At 45.9% G+C, this 24,534-nt stretch overlaps 1 protein-coding gene across 1 annotated transcript; it reads right to left on the reverse strand.

The window, feature by feature from the left end:
- Positions 1-1,074: 1,074 nt before the first annotated feature.
- Positions 1,075-23,321, reverse strand: DNASE1L3 (deoxyribonuclease 1 like 3). Its single transcript, XM_043587761.1, has 8 exons — positions 23,020-23,321; positions 14,930-15,018; positions 11,407-11,505; positions 10,708-10,820; positions 7,902-8,014; positions 5,108-5,265; positions 1,577-1,673; positions 1,075-1,274 (listed from the first exon to the last, which is right to left on the reverse strand). The coding sequence occupies exons 1-8, from the start codon at positions 23,158-23,160 to the stop codon at positions 1,161-1,163; spliced, it is 924 nt and encodes a 307-aa protein (XP_043443696.1). The 5' UTR covers positions 23,161-23,321; the 3' UTR covers positions 1,075-1,160.
- Between the last annotated feature and the right edge of the window lie 1,213 nt (positions 23,322-24,534).

A 24,534-nucleotide genomic window follows, 5' to 3' on the forward strand; every position in this document is an offset into this window, starting at 1 on the left:
GGGAAAATGGTTTTCCCATATAAGCAGAACACTTTTGATTTAATTCCGTCAGTCAGAAGCAACCAAATTTCAAAACTCAGGCTTATGGTCTCTTTTTCTTATATCAAAAGTCACATGGTCTCTGATACGTTAAGGAAAATCAGCGAGAAGTAGGACCATGCATAATATACTCTATATTTCAAGGTTACATATGGTGCTTATTTATGCATAGAGTCTCTTGGAAGGGTGCATAAACTGGTAAGAGGGGTTGCTTCTGAGACAGGAACCGAGTGGGTGAGGTCCCGGGGCAGCATTTCTTGTCTCTGCTTATTCTTTGGTACTGCTCGTATATTTAGCCATGTTCAGGTACCACTTGAACAAAAGAAGCAATGTAAGGGAAAGCGAAGTGAAACAAACAAGAATGGTCACCATGGATACAGGCAAAATGGTGCTGGCAGGACTCCTCTGTAACTCTTTGGTTGCAGAATAACAAAACCCTGAGCCTCTGCCAGCCAACTGGCCTACTCAAAGCCCAGGAGGAGGGAGGCTTGGGGCCATGCAGGGAAGGGGCAGTCCTGCTGGACACAGAGTGCAAGATGGGATGAAGGTGAGGCTGACGTGTTACGTTTTTGGGCATCCAAAAACTCTGGGCTCTCTCCAGATGGTGGTGGGAGCCCCCGCAGGGTATTGAAACAGGGCTGGGAATGCAAGTGGGCTGTGGTCAGAATGGAATTTCAAAGGATGGCACTGGTGGTTACTGGGCTTGCTGAGTTGGAGGACAATTTGGAGGCAGGGAGGCCAGGTGGGATGGCCTTCATTCTTCATCCCCGTGAGACACGATCACCATCCTGACCTCGAACAGGAGGGGACAGATTCCTCAAACAGATAATTGCTCAAATCCTAGGGTACAGTTGGGGCCTTGGCCTTTCTCAGGACGTGAAGCCTGTCCTTTTGGACTGCAAAATCCCCCAGTTTCCTTTTAGGTAAGTCAGGGGAGGTAGGAGCCCAAGAAGGGTAAGAGAAGACTGTCCTCCCAATTTTACTCAAGTCAGATTAAATTCAAGTTGAAAAATGAAAGCAGTTGGACCAGACTTGTTTCCTGAGTGCAGGCAGAAGTTCATACCTGTTAAAGCTGTTTTATTTAGAAGCAAGAAATGGTTAATAAAATGAAATTCTTGTATCTAGGAGCGACGGGTCTTTTTCTTCCTTGGAGAGATAGATTTTTTGTTGGTGGTGGAGACCCTTGAAGATTGTAGTTTAAATTCAACTGGAAAGTGGTCGCTGACATCCAAGGCCTATAAAGAGAAAAAGGAGATAAATTTGGGGATTAGGAGACTCTCATTTTAGTGATGAACAAATTCAGGTTCAAAGTGGGAAGACAAAAGGCCTAAAGTCACCCAACAGAACACACACTGGTGAGCATCATCCCTGGACCAGCTCAATCAGAAATTGAGACAGGTCTTCAAGTCACAGAATCATGGGCTTTGAGACTCAAGGTCCAATGGCCCAGTGTTGTGTCTCCAGTGGTGGCCTCAAAGGGTGACACCAACTCATCTTCCCAGGACAGTGGCACAGAAAGACAAGATGGCAGCTGTACCTCCTCTTTGGTCAACCCATAAGCTTTCTGGAAGTCAAAGGTTCTGTTTGATCCGTGAACAACAAAGCTGATGATCTCTTGTCCTCGAAGCACGATCCTGGAGAAGGGGAGGGAAGACAGTCACATTAATCCACCTTGTTGATTTCTGAGACCAACCAAATTTCCTGTTTGACGTCTGGAATGGACTGAGAAGCCTGGCTCTTCCGAGTGATGTTCAAAGTGCAGACCTGGTGACCCTTAGGACAATGCCTCAGACTGGGAAATGGGACCAAGCCCTGCCGTGGCCCCATAGGCTCCAAAACAGTGTTTCCCTGTGTGGGCAGTTAGCCCTGATGGTGGAGGAGAAGATTATAAATGATACGTGGACACCACACCACGTACCGATGACTTGCATAGTGAGAATATTTTTCCCTTCACAGTTATTTTTCACTTTTCTTGATTTGATTATAGAGAAAGGTACTGGCTTATCTTTAATAACCCCCTAAGCTCCCATTTTGACCAAGACTGAGCAGGCTGGAGTCACCAAGCATTCGGCAAGCGAGAGAACTAAGGCAGAATTTAACATGGTTTGATTTTCACAGGGCTTATTGTTAGCTATTTTCAATTTACGACAGAGGATATTGTTTCTCACCTTAACATGAAATTTCCTTTAAAAATTAATTTATTTCATTAAAAATGAATGGACTTAAAGACAAATACAGACAAAAACCATAGTATGGTTGCTTTGCGGTGATAACAAACACCGGGAACACGGTAGCTAAATGAGTCTGGGAAACATGGACTCTAATGTATCTCAGGTGGAGTGATGAGTTGGGGTCTGCATGGCTCCAACCCACTGACTGAACAAGGACAAGGTGAGTCAAACTGCCAGTTCATGCCTCTCCACCAAGCTTTCCCTGATTCCGACCTGTGACTTGGTTTCCTGTGTTTGCTACCATACCACCGGGGTTAACTTTGAATTCAGTCCCCAAGTGAACTCTTCACCTTCGGCTGGAGATTTCTTAGAGCCATCCTTCAGACCCAGAGAGTAGAGAGCAACATCGTTAAGACCCCCGTTTCTGACTCCTACATATGTGTGCAGGCCATTGAAGTCTTTCCCGAGGCGTGGCACAGGCCAGCTCTTGACATCTTTTGTGTCCAGCAGCAGAGCACAGCTCATGGGAGGTGTTCAATAAATATCTGAACACGGAACGAAGACTGGAATTGAGACCATTTCATTTTACTCTCCTTGTTAGAAATTTATATGCCTTTTTAAAAAACCCTAAGGGGCGCCTGGGTGGCGCAGTCGGTTAAGCGTCCGACTTCAGCCAGGTCACGATCTTGCGGTCTGTGAGTTCGAGCCCCGCGTCGGGCTCTGGGCTGATGGCTCAGAGCCTGGAGCCTGCTTCCGATTCTGTGTCTCCCTCTCTCTCTGCCCCTCCCCCGTTCATGCTCTGTCTCTCTCTGTCCCAAAAATAAATTAAAAAACGTTGAAAAAAATTAAAAAAAAAAACCCTAAAAGATATATGCTTGTACGGAAAACATAGAAAATTCAGAGCGGCAAAATGAGAAATTAAAAAAAAAAAGCACATGTAATCCTGCCATCCTTTGGCATATATGTGTATAAAACTGAGGTTCTTTCAGTAAAGATCTTTTTTTAACCTGTTCCCCCACCCCACCCAATCTTACGTGAACATCTTTCCCTGTGATTCACTGTTCTCTGCTTCATTATTTTCAATCACCTCCCTCTTGTTGGTCAGGGGTGCAGAAGGTTCTTGACCTGCCCACGGTCAATGCACAACTGCATGTGAGTAGGCAGGTGGGTGAACAGGCTGGTGGGTGAACAGGCTGGCGGGTGAGTGGCCTACTCCAATCAGCTTTGTTGGCAACTGGTCAAAGTGAGAGAGAGGAGGCAGGCACCTGCGAGCTCGGCCTCTTGTAACCCTCCTGCCTTGATTCCGCTTTCCCCAGTGCTAGGGCTGTTTCCACTCTTGAGAGCTTGAGCAGTGACTTCTGCAAAGGACACACCAGCCCTGAAAGCTCCGAGAGGAACAAAGGAGGTCATGGATGGAAATGAAAGCCAGACCTCAAAACTAGAGAAGTGAGAACAGCTGTCTTCTGGCAGAAGCCGTCTCCTGCTTCCTCGGAGGCAGGCTGAGCTCTGGGAACTGCGGTCACAGCGGATTTCCCAGCCTGCGACCGTCTCTGCTGTGGGTGGGGAGATCATGAACATGGACACAATTCAAGTGCCTTCCCACCTCTCAGTTTAAGAAACAAAAGTGAGAGCTGATTGAAATTCCCCAGGGAGATGTTACACCTGTGAGAGAATGTTATCATTTACTTTTTTTTTTTTTTTTTTCATTCAATCTCTACACCCAGTATGGGGCTTGAACTCACACCCCGGGATCAAGAGCCGCGTGCTCTACTCACTGAGCCAACTGGAAGCCCCGAGAATGCTGTTATTTACAGGTATGTGTTTGCATTTAGGAATATGTAACAAAAGTTTTTTTTTAATTTCTTTTTTAACATTTTATTTATTTTTGAGAGACTGAGCACAAGCAGGGGAGGGGCAGAGAAAAGACAGAGACAGAATCTGAAGCAGGCTCCAGGCTCCGAGCTGTTAGTACAGAGCCTGATGCGGGGCTCGAACCCACAAACTGTGAGATCATGACCTGAACCCACGAACCTGTGAGATCATGACTTGAACCAAAGTCAGAGGGTTAACTGACTGAGCCACCCAGGCACCCCTGTAGCAAAAGTTTTATAAAAGTAAGTACCCTGGGTGCCTGGGTGACTCAGTCGGTTAAGCCTCTGACTTTGACTCATGATCTCACAGCTCATAAGTTTGAGCCCCGCTCCAGGTGAGCCCTGCTTCTCTCTCTCTCTCTCCCTCTCCCTCTCTCACTTGTACCCTCTCTCTCAAAAAAAAAAAAAAAAAAAGTAAATACCTTTTTACTTACTCGTCTCATTTTTAGTTTTACCCTGAGGAATTCATAAATATATGCAGAAAGTACATGTATAGAATGTTCACTTCAGCAGTGCTTCTACCAGGAAACTCTTGGTAATAACCTAAGCCCAATGACAGGGGATTTGAGTGAATGCATTGTGGTATGTCTTTGTGATGAAATAATTAACAGCCGGTGAATGTATGGAATGCTTACCATATGCCAGGCATTGTGTGAGAAGACATATACTACTTCATCTAATCCTCATCGTGGCTCCATGAATGAGGCATGACTACAATCTCCATTTTACAGATGAGGAAGCAAAGACACAGACATATGCACAGATACATGAAATGGTAGAGGCAGGATTTGAATCCAGACCTGTCTGACACCAAAGCCTGCACTAGCCACAGTTAAGCTGCAATGCTCAGGGCTCCCGGACACGGCCATGCAGTTTGCACACTGCACAAGTACCCAATGGCCGGGCCTGAAGTCTAATTGACTCAGCGCTGCAAGCCAGGTTCTTCCTCCGCCCAGAGTAAGGCACCTTTCCTGATGCATACCAAGCACTGGATGGGCTAGCTGGAGTCAGGCAGGTGCCTCCTACCTGTCATATGCACAGTTGGTGCTCTCCTTGACTGTGGTGTCCTCTTGGTCCCCTATCAGCCAAACAAACCCAGGGTCAGTCCTCAAGCGGATATTCTTCCAGGCCTTCTTGGGCACATAGCTACAGCCGGCGTTGAAGTCACCCATGAAAATGAAATTCTGAAAGACATTATTTGGAACCGTCACCTTGTATGTATTATTGCCAATGCTTTTGCTCAGAACTGCTAGCAATGGCCCCACCTCCCATACTCATCAAACAACGAGGTCTGTTATGGCTAAATTGTGCCCTCCCCCCACCCCTACAAATTCGTATGTTGAAGTCCCAACACACGATACCTTAGAATGTGACTGTATCTGGAGAAAGGCCTTCAAAGAGGTGACTAAGGTAAAATGAGGTTATAGGGGTGGCCCCTAATCCAATATGGCCGGTGTCCTCATAAAAAGAGATTGGGACACAGGGAGACATGGACGGAAGACCATGGACAGAAGCCTCAGGAGAAACCAACCCTGTTGACACCTTGACCTTAGACATCCAGCTTCTAGGGCTGTGAGGGTATACATTTCTGTTGTTTAAGTCACCCAGTCTTTGGCTGCACTTGGCAAAGTAATATAAGGTCTTTTTCTTTCTTTTTTTTTTTTTTTAGAGTTTAAAACTGAGTCACAGTTTTGATGAGTATTTGTCAGGGGAGAACATACAAGGGAAGGTGTTCTCACTGGGAAGGAGGATGTTTGCTGTGGTCCTTCCCTCCTGTTCTTAGTCACTGTGTCCCTCTAATTCAGCTTGCGGAGTTAGGTGGGGATCAAAGAATCCAGCTCATTTATCTCCCTCAAATCTCTCTGGCTCAAACTACTGTAGAGGATAAACATATGGATGTATCAACGCCTTTTGTTTCCGAGCAGGACAGATATATTTGGGTGGCTAATTTGACACCTTTGGCACCCTGCTTTTCTGTCCTATTGTTTGGAAGTTGGGAACTCACTCCTGTGGAAATTCTGTCTACTGAGGAAGTAGGAAGAGCCTGAAAGGAAGGAGGTGACAGAGTGAGTTGTCCACCCCTGCCCCGAGGCCACCAGCAGCACCTCCTGTCTTAGAAGTGTTTTTCCCTTCAGAGCTCTTGGAACAGAATTTTAATATTCCTCAATCCAGAGGAAGCGTCAGATTTCCTTGCTGGTGCTGTTGTTTGGGGCTGTTGCTGACTTTAGAGTTTTCTTCAAAAACATTTTATTTTGACCTCAGAGACCATGGTTTTCCCTGAGATTGATGGGCGCGGCCGAGGTCAGAATGTCATCCTTAACCCGAGTGACCACCAGCTCCTATTGTTATAGGCATGATTTGCTGAGCATGTACCGCCTGTCAGGCCAAGCATTAAATATTTCATAAAGTTTAAATTAAATCTCACAATAAACACTAGAAGGTAGAAGGGAAACAGGATAGAGGGATAAAGTGACCAGTTCTAGGCCACTCAACTTATTGGCTCAAGTGGTAAAGTCAAGAATTAAATCCTGATCTGTCTCACTGAAGGGCCCTCAGCACAAGACGGCCCTCTTGTTCACTCTTGTGCCACCAATGTCTCCCTAGTGCCTGACATGTAATGGATGCTCAGTAAATTCTTGTTGTGTGAATGAATGAATTCAGAATTTTAGGAATGAATGAGTCTTTCTCTTGTCTTGCTTTTTACAAATACGCAATGAATTACACACCTGGTGCTCTCCATGTCCTAGCTCTGTGTCCACACTTTCCTTGACTCATTTTGCAGTTTGAACAGTGGAACTGAGGAGGGGGGAAGGGGAGGTCACTGGAGTCACATCCCAAAAGGAGGAAAGAGGAATGAGGAAGAGCCCTCTGGAACACTTCCATATTTGCCAAGAGCTTTCACAGGCCCTCATAGCCACAGCGGGTGACATCCCCATTTTCCAGATGAGGCCGAGACGGATGGTGGATGTATTCCCTTTCTGTGAGAATAGCACCCCTTGATTATTTGGGAAACTACTTTCCTCCTTCACCCCAGTCTGTGAGATTGGGCTGAAGCTCACACTGATTTAACAAATCAGAGCTTCTTAACCAGAGCTGATCGCAGTGGTTGGTTCAGGGATGGATGAATGACCCAATCAGGGCCAATGGGACCCAATCCTGAGAAACTTATTGTATTGTGACACAGAAAATCTGTCTCAGACCACTGGGTCTGGAAGCTGCTGGTGGCCATCTTCCCTTCCCAAGGGTGGAGCCCACCCAGAGGAAAGGAAGGCAAAGAGATGGAAAGAAACAGACAAGCCAAGCCCTGATTACCTTGTCTGAGCCCTGGATCCAGCTATGCCTGAACTACTTCTGGACATTTTAGTCACATAAACCAATAAATTGCTCTTCCTTTCATGAACCAATTTGAGAGTCATCACCTGCAGTGAAGGACTCTTGATCCCTCTGTGTCTCACTGTTCTCATTGCAGAGTGAGAATGAGAAAGGTAGTTACTTCATGGGGTTATTGGGAGGATTAAATCAACCTGTGCATTTTCAGCCTCAGTGTGGCCTGGCAATAGCTATTCACCCAGTGATTTTGGGCAGCCATTATTAGGGGAGTAGTGTACGAATTGCTGAGACTCACGTGGACAGTACCCAGACAAATTTAGCAAGAAGGGTATTTAAGGCAGAGGTAAGGCCTAAAATGAGGCTCTAAAATAGTGGGGGTCTGCACAGGTCCTGCCCCACCCCCCACCCTCCTGGGGAGTCCCTCATCCCTCCCCAGAACCACATTCTGCCTCTGCTAGACAGGAATTCAACAGACACAGAGGGTCATCACCTCCGCCTTCCAGCGATGTTTCATATCCGTGTAGACATCAGCCAGCTCATCAATCTCTTTAACGGAGGTCTCAGGGGTGGTGTGCAGGGGGACAATCACGAAGTCCTTGACAACTGAGGAACAGGAAAGAGGCGGAGGTCACACACTTCCCTGAACAGAGGAAGGTTCCATGAACACTGCTGAAGGGAAACAGACTGTCCCCCTAGAAGGCCCAGCCTGCATTGTCTTGGTCCCCTCATTTCTAGAGGGTCCAGCCGGTGGCTGAGATGTGACTGTTCTTAGGATGATTAGGCCGGCATTTTCAGTACATGAAAGCCTCTTTTCTCCCACTCACCTGCAGAGCTAAGAGAAAGCCAGTAGACAGTACTGCTTGCTGGTATTGTGGGTGTTTTTATTTTCTCATTTTTTGAAAAATTATATTCTCTACTTTTTAAAAACTAATAAGTCAAGCTTGTTTGGCTTTTGTACTAAAGAAAAAAGTTTTTTCTAATTAAAAAAAAAAAAAGGAGGCTTGTTAGTTTATGCTTCTTTTGTAATCAGGAAAAAAAAAAAACCCAAACATTATTTAAAAAAGAAAGTGGCCTTTTGTGAAATATCTGAAAACCTCCCCCACCAGGAGGGACAGAGGGAGCCTTGGAACTGAGCCTCGCCCACCTGGCAATGGAGCTGTTGTGTTCTGAATGCCTCTTCCCCCGGCTTTCCCTTGTCCTGTGCCTGGGTCCCCAGGCCTACTCGGGACCTAGGGGCTGTTGGGAATCACTGCTCAGGTCACACAATGGAAAGTCAGGACTCAGAGCCTTCAGCCTGTCTCCAGGACCCTGCACTTACCCACCAGCCTTATTTCTCACTCTTCTCAGGCCTCCGCTCCACCCCCCATCCTCTCTCTGGTCTCCCTACACATCCCAACTCCTTTCCACCTCTGAGCTTACTGGCACCTCCCCTCAGAATGGCCCTTTCCCCAGTCTTCTGTGACTGGCTTCATCAGGTCACAACCCAATGTCACCTAAATTGGGTTGGTCCCTCACCCCACTATGGAATGCGCCCTGCTTTTATTTCCTTCATGCCCTGAGATTACTTGTGCTTCTGAGTTTGGCCCACTGGAACCTGAATTCTGTCTTGCTCACCCTCTTGGCTCCAGCACCTAGCACAGCACCTGGCACATGGGAGATGCTCAAAACTGTTTGTTGATTGAATACATGAATAAATGAATGAGTAAATGAATAAAAGGGAAAAAAGATAGATGAATGGCTAACTCTATCTTTAATCTCAAATACAGGGGACATAATGTTTCCTTGTACAAGATAGAAAATTCCAAACAGGAGGGCACCTGGGTGGCTCAGTCGGTTAAGCGTCCAACTCTTGGTCTCAGCTCAGGCCATGATCTCATGGTTTGTGAGTTCAAGCCCTGCGTTGGGCTCTGCGCTGCCAGCACAGAGCAGAGCCTGCTTGGGATTCTGTCTCTAGGTCTCTCTGCCTTCCCCATCCATGCCCCTCCCCCTCGCTCTCTCAAAATAAATAAATTTAAAAAATCCTAAACAGGGCATGGCTGAAGAGCCATCCTAGGGGAGGAGAGATAGAGAAGGGTGAAAAGGTGGAGGCCCAAGACAAACAGGTTTGTTTAGCAATGTTTAGCTGTGTGTAGCTGAAGACTCTCTCGGAGAAGAAACAATCACTTGGGGCGGGGGGCAGGGTGCTCTCCAAACACTGCTCTGGTCAGCTAAGTGTGAATTGTGTGCACGATGAAGCTATTACACATGCTCTCTGACGTGCATTTCTGTCCTAAATAGCCCCCAGATCCTTCTCTTCTTCTACTGGAAATTCCTCCACCTTTCTTCCATGTTGGTTTTCCTGAAGTACTAATTAGCCAGGGTGGGAATAGTTAACTTCGTCGTTCAGGGTGTTTATATTTGTGTAGTATAAATTTGGGGGTACATGCTCACATACATTTATTTATTTGGTCATTATCTGTCTTGCCTACTACAACATAACTTCACTAGGGCAGGGGCTTTGTCTGCCTTGGTCAGTGCCTGGAACAGACCATGGCATGTCGTAGGTACTGAAAAGATATTGGATTCTATATAGCTTCAATCTGCAAATCAAATTAATTCTTGACTTTCCATTTCAAGATGCACTGTGGTTAAGAGTATGTGCTCCCAAGATAGTGGCTTGGGTTACAGCCCTGTTCATTCATGTCAAGAGCTGCTGGGTGACCTTGGACAAGTGACTCCACTATTTGAACCTTGGCTTCTTCAAATGTAAAAGTGGAGACAATCCTAGGTCTTAACCTGCAGGGTGTTGCAAAGTTGCAGGAACCTGGCACTAATCAGGGATCAATACTTGTTAGTGGCTTATATAAGTGTAGTTGTTGTCAAAGTTAAGGGAGCAATCATTTGGATTTCCCCTCTATACCCAGTCCTTGGAGGACTTTGCATGTCATTACTAGAGGCAGAGGGAGACTTTAGTTTGGGGTTCATTTCTCCTGGCCACCACTGCGATTTTTCAGAATGAAGCTATACTTGACTGCGACTGAAGAATTGCAGTAAATAATTTCCATCAGCCTAACTGCTCCAACAAGAGTGGAGTTACCACTGACTTCAGGTGCATTCTAAGGGAGGAGGTCTTGGCATTCTGAGAAGCCAGGCTGCATCCCTAACACTCAAGTATCAGACGTTCTCAATGGCCATCTCAAGTCTGATGCCTCCCTAACAATGCTGCATAAACCCTGGGACCCCAGCTCACATCTGGGGCTATTGTCCATTCATGGGATCACAGGGAGGTTATTCACTACTGGCGCCTTGGGTCTCACCGGTGTAGGGTGACTGGAACCAGACCACAAAGGGTTCCCTGGAAAATACATCTGTGTCTCCAGCCTGATAGTCATGGTAGAGGTAGCGTTTCTTCACAGACAGTAGCTTTTCCCTAGGGGAGAAAAAATAGGAAGCACTTCCAGCTGAGTCAGTTGACGTCTTCATTCAAGAAGCAGAGACATGGCTTCATTAGCCCCCCAGGCAGGCTCTTGCCCTGCAAGGGATCTTTCACCCGAGAACAAGGCTCCATCTACTCTTCTCCATGGCCACCCTTTGAAAGCTGGAGATCTGAGCAGTACCACTTATCTGGGGCACCCACAAGTTAATGTTCAGACTTAGAACAAATTACTGTAGGAAGAAGACAAAACTCTGAAGTTTCAGAGACAGCCATGCTGGGCAACTCAGGTTTCCATCCCTGGGCCAGGACTTGATGAGGGAGGATAAAGAACTCCTGACCCTCCTGACCAGGCAGTCACTGACTCAACCAACAAATTAGGTGTTAGGAAGCTGCTTGTACTCTTTAGTTTGAAGAGGTAACGCTTTGCTTCAGAGTCAATTTGACAGCAATTATTTTGATCAATATTGAGAACTGGTTAGAGGTCAACATTTGGTTTTGAAGAAAAGATAAGCATTTTGATTCAATTCACAGTCATCATTTATAAGTGAACCGCATTCCAGGAAGCATAGGCTATACTCACTTGTAGAGAAAGGCATACTGCTCTTTATATGTGTTTCTTCCAAGGCGAGAGCTAATCACATAGTTGTACGTTATGCCTTTTCTTGAATTTCTTGAATTTCTAAAATGCAGAGATTTTACATTATGCATCTTAAAAAACAAACATCCCCCTATTGCATGTTCCCCTAGCTTCACTCTGTATCCATATCACCAATGGCATCATGGAGAAGGGTTACCGTTCATCATAACCTTGGGGTCTAATAAGAAGGGCCACCATTGACTGGGAATGTGACATTTTCCAGGATCTTGACAGCCATTAACTCTTACCCTTAGAAGATGGGTACTGTTGTTACCCACCTTGTATAGTTTGCAGGTGCAGAGCTGGGATTTGAACTCAGATCCTACATACTCCAAATCCACACCCTTTGCCCTGCACCTGTGGGACATTATTGAGACCATAGAAGCTTCAGGCCAGAATCTGCTCCATATCTCACTCTGGCTCATGGCTGGGGCTGACCTCATACTTCCTGGTGGAGGAAACCTTATCAGGTCACCCTGTCCATGCACTACTGCTGAACATTTATCATATGCAGAATTCCTAGTAACGTTTTCATTGGACATTCACTCCTGCTCTGAAAACCCTCAAGCATTTTCTCACAAGTCCTAGAACTATGATTTCAGACCAGCTATTGTTTATGTTCTGGGGGCTGGCGATACAGATGTGAAGTCCCATTACCTCTATCCCTCATTTACACCAGGGAAACTTGACTTTCCATGTGTTTGCCAAACCTGCTGATAACTCACCCTGGGCAGCGCCTGGCATGGTCTAACCCATTTGCCCGCAGAAAGATCTAGGGCATGTCTAAGCTATAGCATATTCTCAGGTTTAGTAGCAGAAGGAGCATTTAGGGCCCAACCTAGGCCCTACAGAAATTTCTAGGACTTTAGGTACATATTCTTTTTTTTTTTTTTTTTAAGTTTATCTATCTTAAGAGAGAGAGAAAGAGAGAGAGAATCCTAAGCAGGCTCCTCAGTGTCAGTGCAGAGCCCAACTCGGGGCTTGATCCCATGAACCATGAGATCATGACCTGAACCGAAATCAAGAGTCAGACGTTTCACCAACTGAACCATCAAGGTGCCACTAGATACATATTCTAAGGCAGGTCTGGCTACTGGGGCCTGAGGAATGTGGACGTTGGATTCCACTGGGCTTCCAGTTTGGGAAAGTTGGCCTTGTTCTGAATCTAGCCTGCCAAATTTGGGGTTGGCAAAATGCTTGCCGTGACTCAGCTGTGAGGTGACTAAGGCTCCTGTTGGCTTACGAGGGATAAGGGGACAAACAGACCTGCTTCTGCCTGGAGTCAGTGGCATGGTCTAGGGGGCCTGGGACAACTGAGGCCAGTTGGGGTGGGAAGACTCAATCCAGGCTGGCTGTGGGGAGGGGCATAGAGCCCCTGTCCCCTTGTACTTCTGAAAACTGACCAGAGTCCCTCTAAGGAAAGCTCAGGAGGTTCAGAATAGAGCACCAGCTTTGGAGTCAGAAATGACCCAGGTTCAAAGGTAAGCTCCACGATTTACTGGCTGGGTGAACTTGGGCAAGTCCCTTCTCTCTGTTCCTCAGTTCCCTCAGCTATAAGGGAAACAGTAATAGTACCCACCCCACAAAGCTGTTGTGGGAGTGAATGAAATAGCACACGTAAATTGATTAACTGGATGCCTGGCAGGTAGTTAGGGCACCGATGGCAGCTGTTACACGCGGCCCTCGGGACCATCATTTGCCATCATAATTTGCTTTCTTTTACTAGTAATAGACACCACCAGCCCTGACTGGTCACTGCTACAGACCAGGCACAGCCCAACCACTTATATGCAGGATTTAATCAGCACCACATTCCGGGAAGATGGGTTCCATTACCAGTCCCGTTTTATACACAGGGAAAATGAGGTGCAAAGAGGGTGAGTAACTTGCCCAAAGTCATAGCAGAGTCAAAATCCAAACACAAGTGGTCTGAGTTGAGTGTAGGCGCCTGACCCTTGCACTAAACTCTCTTTTCCATCATCAAAGATCAGATCTGAAAAGAGAAGAGCTGCTGAGGCTGAATGGAGAAGCTCAGCCCAACTCCATATTTCCAGATGAGAAAATGAGCCCCGGAGAAGGGGGAACCAGCCCAGGGGACCCTCTGTGTGAAGGAGAGTGTCCAAGATTTCCTCCCAGGCTGAATGAGGCTGGATTGACCATTCATTTATTTAAAAAATAATAATAATAACAGGGGCGCCTGGGTGGCTCAGTTGGTTAAGTGTCCAACTTCGGTTCAAGTCATGATCTCACAGTTCGTAGGTTCGAGCCCCATGTCAGGCTCTGTGCTAACAGCTCAGAGCCTGGAGCCTGCTTCGGATTCTGTGTCTCCCTCTCTCTCTGCCCCTGCCCTGCTTGCACTCTGTCTCTGTCTCTCAAAAAGTGAATAAACATTAAAAAAATATTTAAAAAAATTAAAATGTTAAGTTTATTTATTTGTTTTGGGAGAGAGAGAGAGTGCACAGGAGGGGCAGAGAGAGAGGGAGAGAGACAGAGACTCCCAAGCAGGCTTTGCACTGTGACAGTGTGGAACCCAATGCAGGGCTGACACTCACAAACCGGGAGATCATGGTCTAAGCCGAAATCAAGAGTCAGTTGCCCAACCAATCGAGCCACCCCGGTGCCCCTTGACTATGCCTTTTTAACTCACATTGGGATGATTTTCAGGTGGGTGGGTTTGCTGATTATTCTTTGAGAAAGAATATAAATCGCAAATATAATCCAACGTAATTTAAAAATATTTGAGGACATTATCTTTTGGGGTTTTTTTTTTGAAGTTGTAAAATCAGACTTTTTGTAAGCTATTCAAATCATATAGAAATATATAAAATAAAAAGTAAATATTCTGCATTTCTTCACTGACTGCCTCCACAATGGTCCTCCAGTCACACCCACTCCCCTGGCCCAGAAGTAACCACTATTAATGGTTTGGGCACATTCTTCCAGTCTTTCCTCTAGGCTTATGCAAACTCAAACACATGCTTATTCATGTATAGTGTAATGTGATTACTAAAATGGGCTACTCTACCTACGGTTCTGAACCTGTTGTTTTCAATATACTGCAGCCATCTTTCCATGCTGGAATATTTAGCTCTAAGCTATTCTGTAGTGATCATGATTTTTAATGGCTACATCATATTCCAGCCTGCGGGCATACCATAACTTCATATTTGCACTCAACCTTTTTTTTATAACGGTAGTTCTAAGCTCAGCCCCTTGTCTCTTTTGTTTCTCTCTCTGTCCTGGCTCCTCATCTGTTCCCTCTATTTTACTTTATGATATTAAAACTAGCTGGTTGAAAGTTCTCAGGACTTTGGCTAATGGAGTTGGAAGTGTGGGCAGTGTTGGTCATGTGACTTGGTAGTCAGGGTGAGTGCTGGCTTTCACCCTTGGTTCAATTCCTGAGGCTTTTCAGGTGTCCTTGAAGTTGACCTTGAGTCTGCAGAGGGTCCAGGAGCCCCGTCTTTACCCATTTAGTCTGTCCATCAGCATGGGACAGATAATGTTTTTGCTGTCCTTGATTTCCATCAGGAGTATGATATCACAGCGTTTGATGACCTGTGAAGACAGAATTCCCAGGTGTTTCAGGCCATTTACTGCAAGTAATAAAATCTTTTATTGGGCACTTACTATGTTTTAGGTATAGGATTGGTGCTTTGTTAAAGTAATGAATTTCATCACTGAAATAAGTGAAGAACTTTGTGAGGCAGGTCGTATTTTGATGTCTATTTTATTTGATTAAAAATTTTATTTTTAGGGGTGCCTGAGTGGCTCAGTCGGTTAAGCATCCAACTTTGGCTCAGGTTGTGATCTCACGGTTCGTGAGTTCAAGCCCTGCGTTGGGCTCTGTGCTGACAGCTCGGAGCCTGGAGCCTGCTTCTGATTCTGTGTCTCCCTCTCTCTCTGCCCCTCCCCTGTTCATGTTCTGTCTCTCTCTGTCTCAAAAATAAAATAAAACATTAAAAATAATTTATTTTTAAGTAATCTCTACACCCAACGTGGAGATCGAACTCACCACTGACTGAGCCACCCAGGAGCCCCCCCCCCCACCTTTTAATGTTTATTTCTTTTCAGTTATGTCTGTTTTTTTTTTTTTTTAACATTTTTTTTTTTCAACGTTTATTTACTTTTCGGACAGAGAGAGACAGAGCATGAACGGGGGAGGGGCAGAGAGAGAGGGAGACACAGAATCAGAAACAGGCTCCAGGCTCTGAGCCATCAGCCCAGAGCCTGACGCGGGGCTCGAACTCCTGGACCGCGAGATCATGACCTGGCTGAAGTCGGACGCTTAACCGACTGCGCCACCCAGGCGCCCCAGTTATGTCTGTTTTAAAGATGAGGAGCCTGGGGCTCCAGGAAAGCCGAGTAAACTATCCAAAGTCACTCAGCTAGAAAATGGCCAAGGCAGAATGCAAATCTAGGCAATCTGAATCCAGAGCCTATGATCATGTGTCCTATATCTTGGTTTTTTTTTTTGCTTGAATAATCACCATAATAATAATAATAATAATAAATATTTCTTAAGCTCTTAGTACGTGAGAGGTGCCAGTATGGTTATGGGTCTCCCCAGTTCACCTGGCAACAAAATCATAATAATAAAAACTACAAGGGCTAACATTTATTGTGAGCCTACCATAAGCCTCACCAACACTGTGAGAGAACTATGATTATTGGCTCACTAACCTCAGGAGAAAACCAGGCTCAGAGTGTTTGAGTGGAAAGTTTGAAGTCACACAGCCAGTATAGATGGTAGAGTCAGGATTTGAATTCGGGTTCTTGTGACTACAAAGCCTACCATGCTGTTAAAACATCAGGGAGAGCTGGGTCCTGCCACTGAGCCAGCTTGCTGATTTAGTCACTGGTCTCTGTCAGACCTTTCTGGAAGGCACTTTAAAGTATGTATCAAAAGTTTTGGAGTGGGGCGCCTGGGTGGCTCGGTCGGTTAAGCGGCCGACTTCGGCTCAGGTCATGATCTCACGGTCCGTGAGTTTGAGCCCCGCGTCAGGCTCTGTGCTGACAGCTCAGAGCCTGGAGCCTGTTTCAGATTCTGTGTCTCCCTCTCTGTCTGCCCCTCCCCTGTTCATGCTCTGTCTCTCTCTGTCTCAAAAATAAATAAAACGCTAAAAAATATTAAAAAAAAAAAGTCTTGGAGTATGTACTTACTCTTTGGCCTAGTTTTCCCCCTTTGAGGAAGGTCTTCTATTATAAAGAAATATCTACTACTTCTCTGCACCTCAGTTTCTTCATCTATAAATTGGAATGATGACAGTTATTCCCTCACAAGGTTGCTGGAGGATTAAATGGGTCCTTAGAACAGTGCTAGGCATTTGGAGCCACACACGAAATTATTATTGCTATTATTATTACTTGTACAGATCAAAGAGGAAGAGGCATTGCAATAGCACAACAAAAACTTGGAAACAACCTAAGTATCCCTAAATAGAAAAGCATTAAATGAAAGATGTTGTAAACATGGCATAGGACATTATGTAGCATTAAAAGTCATGTTTTGAAAGAATATTAACAACATGTGAAATACTTCCAATATAAAAGCAGAATACAAAACTGGTGATATAGGGCAGTCTCCATGCTGCAAAACAGATGCAGTTTTTAATTTTTTTTTAACATTTATTTATTTTTGAGAGACAGAGAGAGACACAGTATGAACGGGGGAGGGGCAGAGAGGGAGACACAGAATCCGAAGCCAGCTCACAGCTGACAGCTGTGAACACATGTTCAAGCCCACGAACCATGAGATCATGACCTGAGCTGAAGTTGGACACTTAACCAACTGAGCCACCCAGGCACCCCCAGATGCAGTTTTATGTATTTATTTTTGCATAGAAAAATGCCCATAAAATGCCCTAAATGCCAATAGCTCTTATCTTCAAGTGATAGGGTAACAGCTGATATTTTTTTTCTTCTTTATATGCTTCTATATGTTCAAAGTAGTCCATAATTACCATTTTTAACTGAATAAAATTAAGTTAGAAATTAAAATTTTTTAACTTAAAAAATGATACCTTTCTAATTTTAAAAAATTAAAGTGTTTTTAAAAAAAGGAAACTGTGGGGCGCCTGGGTGGCGCAGTCGGTTAAGCGTCCGACTTCAGCTCAGGTCACGATCTCGCGGTCCGTGAGTTTGAGCCCCACGTTGGGCTCTGGGCTGATGGCTCAGAGCCTGGAGCCTGCTTCCGATTCTGTGTCTCCCTCTTTCACTTCCCCTCCCCCGTTCATGCTCTGTCTCTCTCTGTCTCAAAAATAAATAAACTTAAAAAAATATATTATTTAAAAAAAGGAAACTGCTTGAGGATAAAGTAATTATGGGAGAGGAGATGATGGCCAATATTTATTAAGATATGACAGATGAGGGGCTCCTGGGTGGCTCAGTCAGTTAAGTGCCTAACTCTTGATTTCGGCTCAGGTCATGATCTCACAGCTCATGGGACTGAGCCCTGCTTCAAGCTCCACACCGAGCTACTCCACACCAAGCATGGAGCCTGCTTGGGATTCTCTTTCTCTGCCCCGCCCCCCAAGGGCCCCCTCGCGCATGCTCTCTATCCCTCTCTCTCTGCCCCGCCCCTGCACCCACACTCTCTCTTTCTCAAAAAAAAAAAAAAAAAAAAGTAACAGGTGAGAGTCTATTTAACATAAGTTAAATAAATTGTCTTACATAAAGTGCCTCATGTGGTGCCTGGCTTTATAAGTGTTAGCTCTTGTCATCAACTCATTAAATTTTTATAATAGTCCTTGGATGTTGGCCGTCTTGTTATCCCCATAGTATAATTGAGGACTCTGCCTCAGTGCAGTTAAGTAATGCGAACACCCTGTGAATGTGAATAATGGGATCATCCACTGCGGAGCCCTGCCTGACCACTATGCTCAACAACGGAGGAGATCCCCACATCCCCTGATTGCTCCTCCTCGGAGACCAAGGTCCCTTTTGAATGTAACCCATTGCCGCGGGACAAAAATGGGCCAGTGTTCAGACTCCCTTTCCTGAGCAGAAGGGTTGAGTTTTTATTTTTTCGTTTTGTTTTGTTTTGTTTCTGAGAGAGAGAGAGAGCGCGCACAAGTGTGTGCTTGAGTGGGGGTGAGGGACAGAGAGAGGGAGAGAGAGAATCCCAAGCAGGCTCCATGCCTAGCTTGGAGCCCGATCCCATAACTCTGGGATCATGACCTGAGCCGAACTCAAGAGTTGGATACTCAAACAACTGAGCCACCCAGGCGCCCCTGAAAGGTTGAGCTTTTAGATTCCCTGTTTACAACCTTTTTGCCTCAATAACAAACGCTCTGGAGTCCCACATCTCCTTGATCTTGGCTCAGGTTATGATCTCGAGATTTGTGAGATTGAGCCCCGCATCAGATTTTACTGACAGCAGAGAGCCTGCTTGGGATTCTCTCCCTCTCTTTACTCCTCTCTCTCAAGATAAATAAACTTAAAACAATAATTTTGTTATAATTTTCTAATTATAAAAATAATGTTGCTTATTGTAGAAAATTTGGAAAATGTAGAAGACTATAAAAAATCACCTGATGACCTGTAAAGCCACCACTCAGACACTTCTCATGTGATTTCTATACTTATACATATTTACAAAATGGCATCAGAATAACTAGCCCGTTGGTTGAAAATATAGGCATCGAATCAAATGGCCTTGGATTCATGTCTTGACTCTATCGCTCACCAGCTGTGTGATCTTGAGCAAGTCACGAATGTTCCTTGAACCGCCAGATTCCTTATCTGTAAACTGGGACAGTACCCTCCTTATGGGGTTGCCATAGAGATTAAAGGACATGATGGAAATAATACATTCAGTCTAGTCCCTGGCACAGAAAAGACGCTCAGCAAACAGTGGCAATATTTATTACACGGTTTGGGTCTTTTTTTTTTTTTTTTATATCTCACATGACATTGTGAGCATTTTCCTCAGTTTTCAAATCCACCACTGATGCGTTTTTTCTCTGCACCAATTTCAGGCCAGGAAAAATAGATCCCCCCCCCCCCCCGCCCCCGGGCTCCATCTCCTCAGAATGAGGCTCCACAGAATGAGGCCCCCAGAAGGCCCTCCCAAACCTGAAACTCAAGATTTTCCTGAGGCTGCTGTTCACAGAGGGAGGGAGTAGGGATTGAGCATGGCCAGTAGTGAGGGGCTCCCAGCAAGTGGTGTGGTGAGTGGGGCTGGGGGGAAGGGAAGGGACACTCTGAAGAACTCTATGAACACTCTGGGGCCAGAGAAGCCTATTAAACCTTTTTTTGTGCCTCTGAACAGGGAGCAACCAGCATGGTGGGGAAAGAGCCCAGAGAGGGTCAGTTAGGCCTGGGTCCAAGCCCTTGTTCTTTTGCTCACTTGCTCCATGACGCCCAGGACAATGTACTCCTCTCTGAATTCTAGTTGTCTCGTCTACAAAATGCAACCAGCGGGGTTGTGAGGCTGAACTTGGATACTGCACGTTAAGGACCCGGCATACAGTAAGCAATCCTGAAATCATAATTATCATGTGCTGTGGGAGACAATGCCTCCCGTGTCCACCATCTTATCCCCAGTGCGTGCCTCAGAGCAGCTGGCACGTGGTCTACCTTCAGCGAGTGTTTGTTGGCTGAACAGACTTCGCTCTTTAAGGACACAAACTGAAGAAGCAGACAGAAGCAGGCAGGGTTTGGCATCTGGAAAACTGCCCATGGTGCCAGCCAGCAAACCCAAGATGATGACAGCAGGCCTCCCTCACTCTCCAACCTCCCTGATGAAGGTCATAATGACAGCGTGATGAAACTGGGCTCGTCTCTGAAGTGATAAATCCAGTATGGAAGAGAGGAAAACGCACCTCCACGAATATGGTTGGGTCATATGTTTGGACTTGATCCTTCCCCTTAACAGCTATGGAATCCTGGGTAAGTCACTTCTTTCTGAGTCTCTGTTTTCTGGATTACAAAGTGCGGGCAATGCCACCTATGTCATAATAAGAATATAACATTCCTGGGAATACCTAGGTGGTTCAGTCAGTTAAGAATCTGACTTCAGCTCAGGTCATGAGCTCATGGTTCATGGGTTCAAGCCCCACGTTGGGCTCTGTGCTGACAGCTCAGAGCCTGGAGCCTGCTTCAGATTCTGTGTCTCCCTCTGTCTCTGCCCCTCCCCTGATTGTGCTGTCTCTCTCTCAAAAATAAATGAATAAACATAAACATTAAAAAAAAAGGATATAGGGGCGCCTGGGTGGCGCAGTCGGTTAAGCGTCCGACTTCAGTCAGGTCACGATCTCGTGGTCCGTGAGTTCAAGCCCCACGTCGGGCTCTGGGCTGATGGCTCAGAGCCTGGAGCCTGTTTCCGATTCTGTGTCTCCCTCTCTCTCTGCCCCTCCCCCGTTCATGCTCTGTCTCTCTCTGTCCCAAAAATAAATAAACGTTGAAAAAAAAAATTAAAAAAAAAAAAAAAAAGGATATAAAATTCCTGGCCTATAGTAGGTACTTAGACATTAGCCCCTGTAAATATTACTTTCCTGAATGCCTGGGTTTGGGTTTTATTGTTTGTGCTCTCAATGGCTCTGGAGGTATTTGGGGATGGCCTCTGATTACAGGATGGTCTTGCAACAATGGGGAAAGTAAGGAGTCCTTGACAAAGACTTTTCACATGCTTGGTGTTTGGTATGATGGGCTGTCCATCCATCAGCCCTGTAGGACACAGCCGCTCAGGGGAGGTGCTGAGTATAAGCCCCCAATAATGGAATCACCAAGGAACAAAAGATAGTCTTTTGTTCTCTTAAGACTCTGATGACATTGCCTGGATAGAATAAGTGAGGAAGGTAATGGGAACACAGTCGGTACCCGGGTTCCACGAGCCCTTGTGTGAGGAAGCAGGGAAAATAGTTTCCTCGTATGTCACAGTTTCCTGTTGATCCAGGGAGTCTCGGCTCCCACAGGCTTGGCATGGCTCTTCTGGCTGAACAACAATCTCTGGAAGGCGTTGGGTGCTGTCCAAAGGGCAAGGCCAACCAGGGAGAGGACCATGTAAGTAAGAGCAGAGCATGCCAGTCCTTGCTCTAATCCACTTTGTGTATTAATGCCAACAGTGGCAGCTCTGTGTGAGATCACCTGCCCACTCCTGGGCTCTACCTTGATTTCTCTAGGCCAACTGGTGCTACAGGTTGTGTAAGGCCCACTTTCAGAAAGGCCCAGGGGCTCAGCGAAGAGAAGGGAATTCCCAGGCTTGCTCACACAGCTGCCTGGTGGGATCTGACCCCAGAGCTCCTGGTGTTCCCACCATACCTTGGTGCCTCCAGGGGTTTCTAAGGTGATAATACCCAGACAGAGCCCTGGGAAAGGTTTCAGCTCCCAGCATCATCAAAAATAAATTAACCTGTAGGGTAAAGAGAGTCAAGCAACTCTAAAGAAATGTGAGCAGCATCTCCAGACACTGGTCATAATACCCACGGGAAGTCTTTTATATATATGTGTGTGTGTGTGTGTGTGTATGTATATATATATATGTATATATGTATATATGCATATATATGTATATATATGTGTGTGTATACATATATATGTACACACATATATATACATATATATATGTAAGTTTTTTAATGGTTTATTTATTTATTTTTGGAAGAGAGAGAGAACACAAGCAGGGGAGGGGCAGAGAGAGAGGGAGACACAGAATCCGAAGCAGGCTCCAGGCTCAGTGCAGAGCCTGACAGAGGGCTTGAACCCACAAACCATGAGATCATGACCTGAGCCAAAGTCAGACTTAACTGACTGAGCCACCCAGGCGCCCTGTGCAAGGGAAGTCTTATCTAAGTGGAGAGAAAGATAAGAATTGATAGTTGGGAAAAGGTTGATGGGGTGGGCAGTGAAGAAGGAAGAAGAGAGGGGTGTAGAGAGAAAGAAAGAAAGAAAGGTGGGAGGGAGAAGGAAGGAACGAAAGAAATAAAGAAAGGAAGGAGAGTAAGAAAGAAAGAAAGAGAAAGAAAGAAAAAGAGAAAGAAAAGAAAAAAGAAAAACGAAAAGCAACAAAACAGAATGAAAAAAAAAAAGAAAGAAAGAAAAGAAGAGAGAAAAGAGCTAGCAAAAATCTGTGCTGCATTGATGGGTAAAAAGACCAGGCTGGGCTGGCCTCCCAGCTCCCCTCCACCTACCCACCCATCACCTATAGGAGGTCACTTCACCTTTTGTTGTTCATCTCTTCATGGGGATAAAAATCCTCCTTTTTAAGGGTGATGAAAGGAAATCACGTATTTGCAGTGCCTGACAGGTGCGTTCAGTAACCGGGAGCCAGATGCTGTTTTAGGGGCTTCACACGTGCCAACTCAAGCATTCCCCAAAACCGTCCTACAAGGAGGTACTGGCATTACCCTCACGTTCAGATGATGACATGAAGCCCAGAGAGGTGATGTGGTTACTGGAATTACTGCTGCCATTATTGTGACAAAATGCCAAGGCGGCTGCTACCTTCACCCCAGCAACTAACTTGAGTGGAACATCTCCTGAGTCTCTTAAAGTCTGAACGCATCAGAGAGGGCACGAGGGGGGTCAGGCGCTCTTTCTGACAGGAAAAGTTCTCACCTTCACGATGACATCCATGGCATTCTTGTTTTCCTTCTTGGCTTCCCCAAAGGACCTCACATTAAAGGAGCAGAGCCTCAGGGCCAGGGCACTGCCGGTGGAAAGGAGGAGAAGCAGGAGGAAGGTGGGCGGCTGAGGCATCCTGATGTTCCTCTGGGTTCAGAGAGAGGGCAGCGGTGTCTGGTGTGCGAGCTCTAGGCCACTGCTTCAGGCTCAGCTGACTTATAAAGCCTGCAGATAACAGGAATTACTGGATTCCTTGTTGCTACTTTCACTTCTCTGAGGAACTGAAGATCATGGGTTTCATTCCCCAAGGAAATGGAGAAAAGGGGCTAGTCTTTGAGGAGCCCCTGTTTTTGTCACTCTGGTGAGGAAATCGGCCTGTGTAATTTGGGCACCATCCTCCGCAAAGTCACTCATATCCCAACCGGGAGCCAGCTGTGACATCTGGTCATCCGTCCTGTGGTGGCATGCCATCTGCCTTCTTTCCCTGAGAATTGGTAATTCGGAAGCCATCTACCCTGGAGGGCAGCTGGGGTGCAGGAGCCTTCTGTGAGGGGGCAGTGAAGCAGGGGCCGGAGGGAAATCCTGCCAGGCTTTCTGTCCTCACTGGGATTTGGCAGCCAGCTGTCCCTGGACACACCCAGGCTCCAACTCTCTAATCGCCCCAATGGGCGTTGTTAAGGTCAAGTCTAGTTTGAGTTACATAATTTTTTAAGGCAGTTTTACTGTATACAGTTTAATACACCAAATGCTAGCAGTGTGTTCCCAAGAACAGCAATTACTAGCCTGCTAGAACGGGTCAGGAAAATGTGCTTGGACTTTAACGATGAAGAGCCAGTTAAAGCCCCTAGAAAGATCCACGATTCAACCAGATATTGCTTTAATGTTTGTAAGAGCTGTATGACCCGGGAAAGGAAGGCTTTGTAAGAGCTGTGGGATTTTGACCTAAGTAAAATGAGTTTTGGAGATGTGGGCACGGAGACAGAAGATCTGAAATGCAAAATCCAATCAAGTTGTAAGCCCCGGTGAGATTTACAGACTTGGGCAAGGAAAATTCTTCCATGAAGAAGGTGGGTAATGAGAATTGGAAGCCAGCATTGGGATCTCTGGACAACCCCCGCTTTGAAGTGATGGGCGGGTGGCTGTAGCCACAGAGAAAGGTGCGGATATATAACTAACATACATCCAGTCAGCATCCTGGCCAAAATCTCTGACCAACCATGCCCAGGCAGGCTAAGGAGATAGCCCCAAAGAGCACATGGAGGGAAATAATGGTTTCCTGAGCTCCTGGTGAGACAAAGCTCTCTAGAGCCTATAACAGGCCTCCTTGAATCTCTGGGGGAAAGGGTGGTGATTGCCTGGCAAATAGGCATGTTCCAAAGAGAAGAAGATTTAGAATTAAGTGTGGTACATGCTTTTTGTGCCTTTTAAGAAGGAATCAGAGAGGCGCCTGGGTGGCTCAGTCGGTTAAGAAGGAATCTGTACATGCGTACATTTTATGAACGTGTTACA

The sequence above is a fragment of the Prionailurus bengalensis genome, chromosome A2, assembly GCF_016509475.1.
Source record: "Prionailurus bengalensis isolate Pbe53 chromosome A2, Fcat_Pben_1.1_paternal_pri, whole genome shotgun sequence".
Taxonomy (NCBI): Eukaryota; Metazoa; Chordata; class Mammalia; order Carnivora; family Felidae; genus Prionailurus; species Prionailurus bengalensis.

What these genes read in the sequence shown, in the direction of transcription:
- DNASE1L3 (XM_043587761.1), bottom strand. Translation starts at nt 23,160, where the DNA reads ATGCCTCAGCCGCCCACCTTCCTCCTGCTTCTCCTCCTTTCCACCGGC. An exon ending in ACCAACTGTGCATATGACAG is followed by an intron (nt 1,674 to 5,107) that starts GTAGGAGGCACC and finishes CCCCTTCTCCAG; the next exon opens with GATCGTGCTTCGAGGACAAG. An exon ending in ATGGGTTGACCAAAGAGGAG is followed by an intron (nt 1,275 to 1,576) that starts GTACAGCTGCCA and finishes TTCTCTTTATAG; the next exon opens with GCCTTGGATGTCAGCGACCA.